This window comes from Rhinatrema bivittatum, chromosome 6, assembly GCF_901001135.1.
Source record: "Rhinatrema bivittatum chromosome 6, aRhiBiv1.1, whole genome shotgun sequence".
NCBI classification, from domain to species: domain Eukaryota; kingdom Metazoa; phylum Chordata; class Amphibia; order Gymnophiona; family Rhinatrematidae; genus Rhinatrema; species Rhinatrema bivittatum.
In genome coordinates this window covers 129,171,147-129,184,823 of record NC_042620.1, presented here as the reverse complement: position 1 = coordinate 129,184,823, position 13,677 = coordinate 129,171,147, and the positions used below count along the sequence as shown (strand labels likewise).

Sequence of the window (13,677 nt, the reverse complement as noted above, 5' to 3'; positions counted from 1 at the left end):
TCTTTTAACACAGGTGCTATTCATGCAAAATTTATAGCAAAGTGATAAATGTAGGTGTTCCTAGTAGTGATGGACTGTGTTAAGTGCAGATTTCACTTCTACAGATGACCTTGCAACCAGGAGCATGTACACGTATAGTATAAATTAGAAATTGGGCAGCCTGGGAAGGCCAAATGGTCCTTATCTGTGGACATCTTTGTTTCTAACCAAAACGTGTGCAAGCTTTACTTTGCTCCCTGCAACATTCCCCCCTTATTTTGTGGTTCTGTTCTGTAGGCGGCTATTGGACACCGAAGATGAACTCTCTGATATTCAGTCAGATTCTGTTCCTTTAGAAGTACGGGACTGGTTGGCTTCCACTTTCACAAGAAAAATGGGAATGATGAGACGGAGGCCTGAAGAAAAGCCAAAGTTTCGAAGCATTGTACATGCTGTACAAGCTGGAATTTTTGTGGAAAGGTGGGTATTAGTTAATTTTTCTTTTATCGTTACAAACAATGTTGTGAACAAGGAAGTATAGTACAATTAAATCAGTAAAGCATAATTTTGCTCATCATTTATGCTCAATTATTAAGTAATGAATTCATACGAAAAAATTGACTTCTCCTTTAAAATGCCAGGTATTCAAAATCACAATATATATATATCATGTTAAATATATTTAGGTAATGTTTCAAATTTGTGTTTGCACTATGCAGACAAATACATTGTCACTATTATTTTTAGATTATTTTCATGCATTATCCACTAATGGATTTCTGTTGTATAAAAAGATTAAATTAATATTCTAGGAATGCCTGGCATAATGCTTACCTCATTTACGAAAACAGAAACGGTTAGCATTCCGCCATCTTTTACTCCCTCCATCTTCCAGAGGAGCAAACCAAAGTTTGCCAGTCTTCCTGTGGTGTAGACTTTCTCGATTATGATAACAAAGCACAGAAGCTCATTGATAAACCTGAACAAGGAGATGGTCTGTCGTGAACACGTTTTTTAATCCACTAAAAGAAACTTGTGGTAAGCTTACGAGGGGCTGTATATTGTTCACACACTGATGAAAGTCCCGAGTTTGGCTGAAGAAGGCAACTTTGGCCCAGGCCAAGCAATTTCTGCCTTGCATAGTAAGGAAGACTTCATTTAATGATTAAGGCCTTGAGGTTATGAGGTCCTGCCATTCTTTCTATTGCTTTTGGGATATGGCAGTCCTACCTCTTTGAACCTAGAGGTAAATGTATTTTTCTGTTTAGCTATCAGCAACTGGTGATCACAGAGAAATTGATTCTTTTACTTTTGTGGGTTTGGCTACCTACTAGGAGCGTCACAGAATTTAAGTAAGAGGCTGTCAATTTGGAGATTGCACCTCTGAGTAATTTATTAGAGAAGCAACAATGTGAATACCAATAATACCAAGCTAGAGTTAATAAACAGCTAATGGTACTGGAAAAAAAAGTGTTTCCCTTTTTTTGTGGGAAGAAAAAAAATCAGTATCCTTTCCGATGTGTATACATTTCTGTAACTAAAACAAAATAACATATAGTTTCACGACATCGAGTGAAATAAATTGGGTTCATTTGACCCAGTATCAAAGGCAAATGAATACAGTTCGAAGTGACTTCAAATCAACTGAAGAGGCCCCTAGGTTTCAAAATTCACAGTTAATTTGTATACAGTAGTCACTGAAATGTGTAGCATACTGTAGTCTTGGTAGCTTTTCACAAACAACTTTAAAACCCCTGTTTAGATATTTTTAAAATGGTAAGTTTTTGTTTTTTTTAATAGTGCTTTGCAGTAGATGCTGTATTGCTATACAGTACGGGGAAGTTTCACATTTAAAATATCTCCTTGTTTTTTCTTATACCACCTTTTTCATCACAGTGGGCTATTCAATTCACATGTAACATTTCTTTGTTCCACTAAATGTCTATCCTGTAGGCTTTCCTAAGTACTATTTGCCAGAAATAGCATTTCTAGGCATGAAAAACAGTGTACGTTTTGTTGACAGGCAATAACACAAATATTGTATTGTATTAAGATTACATATAGAACCATGTGGCAATGTACTTTATATTGATAAAGGTACATTTTTGGACCTATACAATAAAAGGTGAATTTTAAAAGCCCAGTGTGTGCCAAAGCCATGATATGTGTGCGCATGTGGGACATGCACATGCCCAGCAGATTTTTAAAGCCGCCTACATGTGCGCCCATCTCCCTGATGTGCAAATATCTCACTCCTAATCAGAAAGAGGCGTGATGTGGGCAGGGCATGGGCATTTCAGGCAGGGCCAAAAGATGTGAGAGCAAATACTTATGCGCCTGGGCGTGTGCCCAGGTCCAGTGCCATATAACTGTACTTCTGCTATGGAGGAGATGTAAGTTTAAAAAACAAAAATAACAGCCATCCCTAAGGGGTTTAAAGAGTCTGAGGTAACTGGGGGAGTGAGGCTATTAAACCAGAGGGGTTTGGAGGACCAAGTTCTACGCTAGATGAACTGGTGAAACTGGTTGTGGAGTGTATGCACGCCAGTTATAAAATTCCCCCCTTGCAGGGCTCATGCCCGGATGTGCGTGGCTATGCGCAGTCAGTTGCAAAATAGGTCACACACAAGCACGCACCCGGGCTATTTTGTAAAGTATGCATGTATGTGCACATATGTTATAAAATAGCTATGTCCCTGGGCACACGAAGATGCACACACCTCAATGTGCACCTGCACCTGTGTGCCCCTTTGAAAGTTACCGTCCCTACATTAATGTGCATGGTAAAGGGCTTTTTATGCACACTAAAAGTAGTGTGCTAAGCAATAAGGCCTTAACATACAGGTACAGACAGTTCTCCAAAATTTAAGTGCTAAAATTAGTGCTTTTTCACATGGAAATGAGGACATGTTCTATGCAAATGAAGCTTTAATGGACACATGGGATATAATGTTGTATGGAGCCCTCCACCTGCTATTTGCCATTGTCCCATTAAAGGCAAAAACTTAACACGTGCCTTGAATCAGGTGTTAAATATTTTCCAAGCACATAGCAACCCAAAATCCCTCATACTAATAGAGCCTTACATTTTAAACCAGTTAGCATAGGAGAATACCTCTCCTCCAAATCCAAGCAGAAAAAAAGTGTCCCCATGCTCAATGCCACATTACAAGGTATTCCCCTTCCAATAGGCATGCCCTGGATAGATATTCCATCTATAATACTTACTGGCTGCAAAGCATCCCTTCATGGTAAAATGCCAATGCCCCCAGCAGGTATGAACTATCCCCATCACATTCATCCTGCTGTCAACTGTTGTCACAGCCCCCAAATTGCACCACAGTAAATTAGGGCCTATGATTGTTACCTCCTACCATCCAGCTAATACCCCAAGTAGGTGAATGGCTCAAGACAAATAAGCTGCCCTTGCTAAGCTGCAACAAACAATGAAAACATGACAAAACGATGATCAAAGAATGCAGGTGGTGGGTAGAAAGGATGCCAAACTCACGGGGGAAGCAAAAGGAGAATTAACTATCAACTCATACTTTCTCTTTGTATTTCCTTGCTGAACCCACTTCTCACTACACTATCCCCATATGGCTCCCAACGAATTGGTGGCCAACATTTCCCAGCAGCATGGCCTGAACCATGAGGGGATAATATACAATCCCTCTACCTCTCCACATCCAATGGGTCCCATTGGATGGACTCCATCAAAGACTGAGCCAGTTGTCAGAGCTATTAATTGATTTTTGAATTTTGATGTATATTTTTATTTTATTTCTAGATTTAGATTAAGCTTATTGTTCCTCACTCTCACCTAATTCTGTAAGTTCTCTTCCATGCTTTTTTTTTTATCTTTTATGGCAAATTTTTGCCCAAAATTTAACGCTGGCCTTGACTGCACCATCCAGAACGAGCTGCTTTTACTGGTAAGCCAGAAGACCAACATATATTTTACTAAACAGACTTGCAACCTATTTTTTAAAAAGAGAAACTTAGATGTTGCAGGAGAATGAGAACATTGCTACCATTGAAGGTCCAGTGAAGTCCCTTCATAAGGTGGAAATGAGTGAGTGTTCTATAAATGACTCCCCTCTGACAATGCTTTTAGAGGCTTAGAGTAAATTACAGTGCAATTAGAAAATCTTTTTGTATGTCAAACCATTTTAGACATAGAAGGAAATTTTAAACTACTTCTCATGCACTTGCAAGTGAAAATAATGGAAAAAGAATTGAAAAGAAATTTGGAAGTCAGTTGCCATTTATTTGGGGTGCGTTTTTACATGAAGTAAAAATAAACATGTTTGAACTGAAGTTTACTGAGCCATTTAAGTGAAGAAATAAAATCAATACTATTTTTTTTCTTTGCTCAGGATGTATCGGAAGTCTTCAAATATGGTTGGGTTGACCTATCCGTCTGCTGTGATAGCATCTTTAAAGGTGAAACGCATTGCACATGCTACTGTTTGAACCAATGTTTCCATTAGTCTTAATCATTTTCCTTGGGTTACATAAATATATCTTTCTATTAACTGCACACGCAGTGCCCTAACCCTGGCACCAGGGGTGTTGTGATCTTCATGTACACACAGTGCCCTATCCCTATTAATACCAGGGGTGTTGTGATCTTCCTGCACACAGTGCCCTAACCCTGGCACCAGGGGTGTTGTGATCTTCCTGCACACACAGTGCCCTAACCCTGGCACCAGGGGTGTTGTGATTTTCCTGCACACAGTGCCCTAACCCTGGCACCAGGGGTGTTGTGATCTTCCTGCACACAGTGCCCTAACCCTGGCACCAGGGGTGTTGTGATCTTCCTACACACAGTGCCCTAACCCTATTAATACCAGGACTGTTGTGATCTTCCTGCACACAGTGCCCTAACCCTGGCACCAGGGGTGTTGTGATCTTCCTGCACACACAGTGCCCTAACCCTGGCACCAGGGGTGTTGTGATCTTCCTGCACACACAGTGCCCTAACCCTGGCACCAGGGGTGTTGTGATTTTCCTGCACACAGTGCCCTAACCCTGGCACCAGGGGTGTTGTGATCTTCCTGCACACAGTGCCCTAACCCTGGCACCAGGGGTGTTGTGATCTTCCTGCACACAGTGCCCTATCCCTATTAATACCAGGAGTGTTGTGATCTTCCTGCACACACAGTGCCCTAACCCTGGCACCAGGGGTGTTGTGATCTTCCTGCACACAGTGCCCTAACCCTGGCACCAGGGGTGTTGTGATCTTCATGCACACAGTGCCCTAACCCTGATACCAGTCTGAGACAGCTCCCTCCCTGCATTACTAGTGAGAGGCTGGCTTCACAGACAGGGGGGAGCTGCCTGACCCTCACTCCTGACTTCCCCCATGTCCCAGCTAGTGAATGGTGTGTGGGTGAGGGGGGGGGGAGGAGGATGGTGAAGTCTGAGACAGCTCCCTCCCTGCATTACTAGTGAGAGGCTGGCTTCACAGACAGGGGGGAGCTGCCTGACCCTCACTCCTGACTTCCCCCATGTCCCAGCTAGTGAATGGTGTGTGGGTGAGGGGGGGGGGGGGAGGAGGATGGTGAAGTCTGAGACAGCTCCCTCCCTGCATTACTAGTGAGAGGCTGGCTTCACAGGACAGGGGGGAGCTGCCTGACCCTCACTCCTGACTTCCCCCATGTCCCAGCTAGTGAATGGTGTGTGGGTGAGGGGGGGGGGGGGGGGAGAATGGTGAAGTCTGAGACAGCTCCCTCCCTGCATTACTAGTGAGAGGCTGGCTTCACAGACAGGGGGGAGCTGCCTGACCCTCACTCCTGACTTCCCCCATCTCTAGAGACCTGCCTTATCACCAAACTGGAGTCAGTGTGTGCAGTAAAGGAGACCTGCCTTGTCCCCACCCAAGCTGGAGTCAGTGTGTGCGCATATTATAATGCAATGCACAGGAAGCAATGAGGTGACTGCAGGAGTAGTGCACTGGCTGCCTACCTAGGCTTGAATATATTAATGCTGCAGTACTAATACAAATAAATTATAATTCTGCTAAACTGCCACTAGCCTCACCAGTTACACTAGCCAAGTAGCTTAGTCAGACATTCACCACCACCTAATAATAATGAATTATTAATTCAGTGATATAACAAATCATTTAAAAAAAATTGAGTAGGTTAATATAAGAGATGACTGTAGTAGATTGAATAAAGATCTGATGTTTCTGCTCTCCTCACACCAAACAAAAGGAACACACAAGCAGAGAAGCCCTTCTTACAAAGCTGAGCTAGTGAGTTAAGTAGGAGGAAAAGTAAACATACTGGTGCCAGTGTGGCTACTTAAAAAATACACTTACCAACAATCAATTACATATATTGGAACTGTGTACAGTTCCAGCCAGGACCACCTTTGTAAAATGCACAGTGATTGGCAAATTCAACATGCACGTGTCTGCTAACAAAAATAATAAACAAAGAAGTTCTAGTCACGTGAGTGCTGATCATCACATGTCAAGCTTCCAACTGTTTCCATTTCACATCCCCCCAACCATTACCTCAGTGGTAACCTTGGTAACATCAATAGATAAGAGCACAGCCAGCCAATAGGAATACATATTCATTCCTAAGTGACCTTCACTGACCTGGGAAGTGTGAACACTTTGTTTCATTTTCTGTTGGTGTTCGTGAGTTTCCAGTTCCATTTCCCATCCCCCCAACCATTACCTCAGTGGTAACCTTGGTAACATCAATAGATAAGAGCACAGCCAGCCAATAGGAATACATATTCATTCCTAAGTGACCTTCACTGACCTGGGAAGTGTGAACACTTTGTTTCATTTTCTGTTGGTGTTCGTGAGTTTTCCAGTTCCATTTCCCATCCCCCCAACCATCACCTCAGTGGTAACCTTGGTAACATCAATAGATAAGAGGGCTGCCAGCCAATAGGAACACATTCATTCCTAACTGACCTTCAGTGACCTGGAAAGTGTCTATTTGTATCATTTTCAGTTAGTGCGCACTAACTCGAGTTAGTGCGCACTAATCGGAAAAAACGATTTTTAACGATTTTTCAACGAAATAATCGTGCCAAACACGATTTTCTTCTCCTGCCACATGATTTCTATCGTTAAGACGATATGGAAAACGATTCACATCTCTACATTCTGTTGCTGTTCTTTAGAAGGAGAAAAAAAATCAAATTGTGCTGAGGATCAGATGAAAACTGAATATTTGGTCATTTTAAATGTTGTTTCTTGATTGGGAGTGGCAATATTTGGAGTCATGTATAATCTAATTGATGTGAATTATCATTTCACTACCTTTGGAGGTCTTATAGTAAGGCAACTAGATAGATCCACAAAAGCACATCCCTTCTAGGGGGATGGCAAGCTAACAGCAACATTTTGAGAGAGGCCAAATGAGAAATTGCTCAGTAGAGGTGACTCCTTTTTCAGAGTCTATATGCTATGCATGTTCATTTAGCAGTTATGCTAGTTGCTAAGTTTGTGATTTTTCATATTTAAAATAACATATGGAATAATATGCAATGTACATGGTTATATCATAATGCATTGCACTTTGTATGATACCATAACATTTATTTAGATCAGTTGTTGTGGGGTCTTTTTCACCAGGCCCATTGCTGTGATAACTGGTGTCTCAGAAGGTCCAGGATAGGGGATCCCCTTCTCACATGTGGGTCGGCTGATGCAGGGAGGGACTCTCAGATGACGAAGCTGTCATCCCCTTATGATGAAGTTGCTGCTTGTGAGATCAGGCTATATTGCTGTTATAGTGGTAGCAGCAGGATGGACCACTATCTCCCTATAGAGAGGTACTTTGGTTCCTCAGGAGGTCACCCATCCCTTTCAAGTGCCCAATTTTTAACTTAGATTCTTTTTTTTTTTTTTTTTTACTTTATAGATTTATCTAGGAATGACTGCACATTTGTTATTTTTTGGTTTAACAATTATTGTGACTGCTTTGTTGACTCTGATACTGTGATGTGGACCTAAATATGCAGTAAAAGACCCATTATCCAGCATACATATGGGTAGATTTTTTTAAAAAAGCACGTTCGCGTACTTTTGTTCGCGCACCAGGCGCAAACAAAAGTACGCTGGATTTTATAAGATACACGCGTAGCCGCGCGTTATCTTCTAAAATCCTGGATCGGCATGCGCAAGGCTGCCGATTTTGGGCAGCCGGCGCGCGCCAAGCCGCGCAGCCTGTCTCCGTTCCCTCCGAGGCCGCTCCGAAATCGGAGCGGCCTCGGAGGGAACTTTCTTTCGCCCTCCCCTCACCTTCCCCTCCCTTCCCCTACCTAACCCACCCCCCCCCCCGGCCCTTTCTAAACCCCCCCTACCTTTATCCACGGATTTATGCCTCCTGGAGGAAGACATTTATTTATTTATTTATTTATTATTTTTGTTATATCGAGTTTCATGACAGATATCACATCAACCCGGTTTACAACGCGCGCCAGCGGGCTGCTGGCGTGCCGAGACCCGACCCAGGGGCGGTTCCGGAGGGCATGGCCATGCCCCCAAAACGCCCCGGGCCGAAACCACACCCCGGGCCCGCTCCCAAAACTCCGTGTCCCGCCCCCAAAACGCCGCGTCGTTCGGCCCCGCCCCCGACACGCCCCCCAAAAAAGCACGGGACTTACGCGCGTCCCGGGGCTCTGCGCACGCTGGCAGCCTATGCAAAATAGGCGCACCGGCGCGCGAGGGCCCTGCTCGCGTAAATCCAGGCGATTTACACGAGCAGGGCTTTTAAAATCCGCCCGATAGGGAATAGTGTATGCTGGTTATACAAACATGCCATTTATCTGGGAGCATTCGTTTATTAATATATTCCAATTACCTATCTAACATTAAAATCTCTCTAGCACACTCATCCATCACACATACACACACATCTAAAACCAATATTCATCAATGAACATGAAATGTTTTTTATAATATATATATCCTATGATATGACTTTTAAATATTTTTTAAATATTTTTTAAACGTTTATAAAGCACTGATGTTTGTCCTAACATCCCCAACAAATGAATTCATTTATTAATATATCCCAATTACCTATCTAACATTAAAATCTCTCTAGCACACTCATCCATCACAGGATGGAGTGGAATGCAACCGGACCTAATAGGACCTATTAGGTCTGGTTGAGTGGAATGCATTTTAGAGACATTTGTGCTTTAAAATGTTTGCGACTTTAAAGGTATGCAGATTGGAGAGTGTTTTGTTGGACAGTCAGCTGATCTCTGTGAGTATATATAATAGAGGGAAGTGCGTTGGACGCCGATTACGCTTTTTTCAAATGTGAAGCATGCGTCATTTCCGGGTAAGTGTTCGTTGAGAGATCGCGTTGGTGAGTATATGAGTTTTTGTTAGTTCATTGTGGAGGGATTGATCATTTAAAAGTATTTTTGTCATGTTATAGATGGTGAATTCCCTTCTGGGATAAGATGTGGTATGAACAATACAGATCGATTGAGTAATCATTCAGCTGAAGATTTTTTGAAGGCACAGTAAGTTTTTTGATCATGGTTAAATCTCCATTCTGGTTAGTAGTTTAGATGTGGGTAGTAAGGATTATCTCCTTTCACTTTCTGTTATAGAATTGGATATCAACTGGTGCTATAATCTTCATATGTTGGGTACGAGGAGTTAAGAGTTGATATTTGTGCGTGTGATGTAAAACATCCGTGACTGTGATATACACCGAGCAAGTTGGTGGTAAGAACTGTAAAGTTTTCGAGTTATGCATGTCAATGAGGTACTTGTCCTTGAGTAAGGTGTGTATTATGTGTTCATCGCATTTTTATTAATGTTTGTTTAGATTCTTATGAGGCTGATGAAGATATTAAGGATACCTGTTGGAAGTGGCTAATCAGGAAGAAACATATATATTGTCTGGGAAAGTTATTTTGGATGTTCCTTGATGTTTAAGTCCATCCCTGAAGAAGCCCTTAAGACAAAACGGGCGAAATGAAGATCTTTGTTGGATGTTAGGACAAACATCAGTGCTTTATAAACGTTTAAAAAATATTTTAAAAAATATTTAAAAGTCATATCATAGGATATATATATATATTATAAAAAACATTTCATGTTCATTGATGAATATTGGTTTTAGATGTGTGTGTATGTGTGATGGATGAGTGTGCTAGAGAGATTTTAATGTTAGATAGGTAATTGGGATATATTAATAAACGAATTCATTTGTTGGATATGTCCTCTTCTTGTGTACATTGTGTATTTCAGTAAGGAAGAAGTAGTTTGTCTTTTGACCCTTGTGTGACTATACCAGACATTTATCTGGGAGCAGCATCCTGCAAAGGAGGAGGAGGGGGGTAATGCTGGAGTGGACAGAGCAGAGAGCACAGAGCAGAACAAAGAATAGCTACTCCTCTCCCTAATCCAGCCCCTTCCCTCCTGTCCTAGGCAGGAAGCAGGAAGGGAGGGGGTGGTGCAGGAGTGGAACTGCTACTGTGCTCCCTAATGTTGATTAGCATTCTGTTTAAACCTTCTTGGCAACACTAATTAAAATTAAAAAAACAAAACACTGATAGATATCAGTTAGTTGAGCTTTACAGTTGAATTAATTTCCCAATTAAGCTAGGCTTTATTGGATATGATATCAATCTCTGAGGCCAATGTACTAAACTGTTAATAGCTTCCTAAACTTGATAACATGAAGGAAAATGGCAAATAGCATGCGTAATGGGGCACTACCCGGCGCGCACAAATATACGCCCAATTTCATAACATGCGTGTGCAGCCATGCACATGTTATAAAATCAGGGGTCAGCGTGCACAAAAGGGTGCACACTAGTGCACCTTGTGCGTGCCAAGCCCTCGGGGAGACCAGATGTCTTTCCCCGTTTCCTCTCAGGCCGCTCCGAAATTGGAGCGGCTTCGGAGGGAACTTTCCTTTCCTCCCCCCATCTTCCCCTCCCTTCCCCTACCTGTCCTACCCCCCCATCCCGAAAGAAAACCCCCGTACCTTTATCTGACAAGTTACGCCTGGACTGCCCATTTTTTCAAGTCCCGGGACTAACACGCATTCTGAGGCTTTACACAAGCCGCCGGGCCTTTTGAAAATAGGCCCGACACGCATAACCCCCCCTACACGCGTAAATCCAGCTGGATTTACACGCGTTGGGCTTTTAAAATCTGCCCCAATGTGTATGAGTGACATTTGCTATTTTCACAGATGTCATTTTTCATTTACATAGCCATTTGCAAAAATTATGTTAAATTGTATTGAGTTGAAGAATCATGCAAATCAGCTCATTAGAGATTTTGTAATAGTAAAATTATATGTGGAAAATTGTGCAAGGCTGCAATTTTTCATGAAGCAAACTATACTTCAGGGATTCCTGGGTTTTTTTGGTGTGTGTGTGTGTGATTAAGCTTGTGATTTTGTGTGGTCTCTACCACAAAAAAAAAAAACAAAAACCTGCAAAACCATTTCTATATTACATAAATGGCTTGATATCATGAGAAAAAAATTCTTACTGTACCAGTTCATTCCTGCAGAGCCAACAGCAGTTTAGTACATAGAACTCTTGGTATGGCCTCACGTATATTCTAGGCCAATCCTTTCTTGAAAGCTTTTTCTTTTCTTGGATCTTTTTGGCTGAATAACAATTTTTACATGAGAACACCACAATTTTTGGACTGATTCCTATAACCATAAAATGAGAAAAACATTTTTGCGAGTGAATAGATTTGCAAATTAATTTTTACAAATGCAAAAAATGCAAGAAATGAGGCCATTTTGTGTTCATTCCTAACAAATGAAAAACAGCCTCCAATGAATATATATAAATTTTGGGGGTATTTCTGTATTAATTTTGGGGCAGATTTTCAAAGACCTACATGCATACATCCAGGAGGATATACGCGCATAGAGGAGTTACACGCGCAGGACCTATTTTCAAAAGGCTCAGCAGCGCGCATAAAGCCCCGGGACGCGTGTATGTCTTGGGGTATTTCTGAAAGGGCGGGCAGGGCAGACGGTCCTGGGGCGTGGTGTGGTGGTCCAGGCGGTCCGGGGGCGTGGCTGGGCGGTCCGGGAGGCGTGGCCGAGGACTCTGGCACAGTGGCCATCGCGGGGCATCGTGCACCGGCAGTTGGCCGGTGCGCGCAAGTTATGCCTGCCTCTGGCAGGTGTAACTTCCAAAACAAAGGTATGGGGGGGGGGATTCTTTAAGGATAGGGGGGCGGGAATGGGAGGGGAAGGTGGGGGGGAGGGAACGGGGAAAGCCCCGAGGACTCGGCGTGCTCAATTTGCTCTAGTGTGCACCCTTTGCGTGCACTGATCCCTGATATTATAACATGTGAGTGGCTGCACACACATATTATAAAATCGGGCATATGTTTTAAAATATGCCACTTTGTTTTTAAAAAATGGGCCTCAGGAGGGACCAGCACTGAGGGCTAGGTCTAGTGTTGGGTCAGGCCTGTGCTGAGGCTTGGTCCTGGTCTCGAAGCCTAGGCCTGGCAATAAGACCTGGCCTAAAAGCCAGGTTCCAGCATGTAGGCCTAGGCCTAGAGCCAAGGCACATCTCTGAAGCCAGGTCCTGATACAGAGGTCTAGGCCCAGCACTGGGGCATAAGCCTGAAGCCTGGTCTTGGGGCTGAGGCCTAGGCCATGGCCTCCTGAAATCTTCCTTGTGTCCAAGCACTTGAAAAAATGATACTGCTGCTTGGAGGATGGAGTCAGAATGACATTACTGTGGATCCTTCCTCTGGAGTGGACTGTACCACCTTTATACACAGCTGTAGAAATGTAAGGCTAGATATCAAAATGGCACCAGCCATTCTGGAGGAAGCCACTGCAATGACATCACTCCAACACCATTCTTGGCACCAGGATTGGTGTTTTGGACTGGTCTTCAGCACCAGGATCAGGTTTTTGGACCAGGCACTGGCATTGGGTCCAGGCCTCCGGGACTGGGTATTGGAAGTGGACTTCCAGACCCAGACCTCATGCTGGGACCAGCCCTCTTGGTCCAGTCCCTGGCCTGAGGTGTACCCTAAGCATTGGGACCAAGCCTCAGCACCATACCTTGGCATCTGCCATCTGGCCAGGGCAGTTCTTTGGACTGAGACAGCCCAGAGCCACCAGAGGCCCAGTTTTTTTTTTCATTTTCTTATTGGCAAGCAAACCAAACTGAAAAAATTACATAAACAGAATCCAGACAAATCAACTCCTAAATTGAGAAAAATGAACAAAACCAAAAATTTTGGGGGTTGCACATTCCTATGAGTCAGACTGTTTTTTAATGCAAGAACGGAGAACTTCTATTGACTGCCAGTTGTCCTTCCTCATAGCCCAAAGTGCCGTTCATTGAAATTGCTGGACTACCAGATAGGCAACTAAGGGCAGGTTTACTAAAATGCAGTAAAGTAGCAAGAAAGTGGACTATGACATAAATGTGTTGTGTTAATAAATATGTACTAAAGAAGGCGATTATTAAAGTGATCATGTGTTTTGCAGCCCCATGGGTGCTTTCTTCCTTTGAAATTGCAAGAACATTTTCAAAAGGAACCCCCTCCTACAGGTTTTCCATTTTAAATTCCAGCTGGTAGTGCACAGCGGTTACTTCAATTCCCTGAGTACATTTGCATGAAAGCCCTATATGTACTTTCTTCCCCAATTTATTACTGTTGTTAAGGAATTTTAATGATGAAAGGTTGAGCAC

General features: G+C 42.9%; 1 protein-coding gene across 7 annotated transcripts in view; it reads left to right on the top strand.

The window, feature by feature from the left end:
* PDE1A (phosphodiesterase 1A) overlaps window positions 1–13,677 on the top strand; it is a 733,908-nt gene that overhangs the window by 471,513 nt on the left and 248,718 nt on the right. For all 7 annotated transcript variants that reach the window (XM_029605930.1, XM_029605928.1, XM_029605927.1 and 4 more), the window contains 2 exons: window positions 277–459; window positions 4,359–4,425. In XM_029605930.1, coding sequence (XP_029461790.1) covers window positions 277–459; window positions 4,359–4,425 — 250 coding nt within the window. The remainder of the gene's footprint in view (window positions 1–276; window positions 460–4,358; window positions 4,426–13,677) is intronic.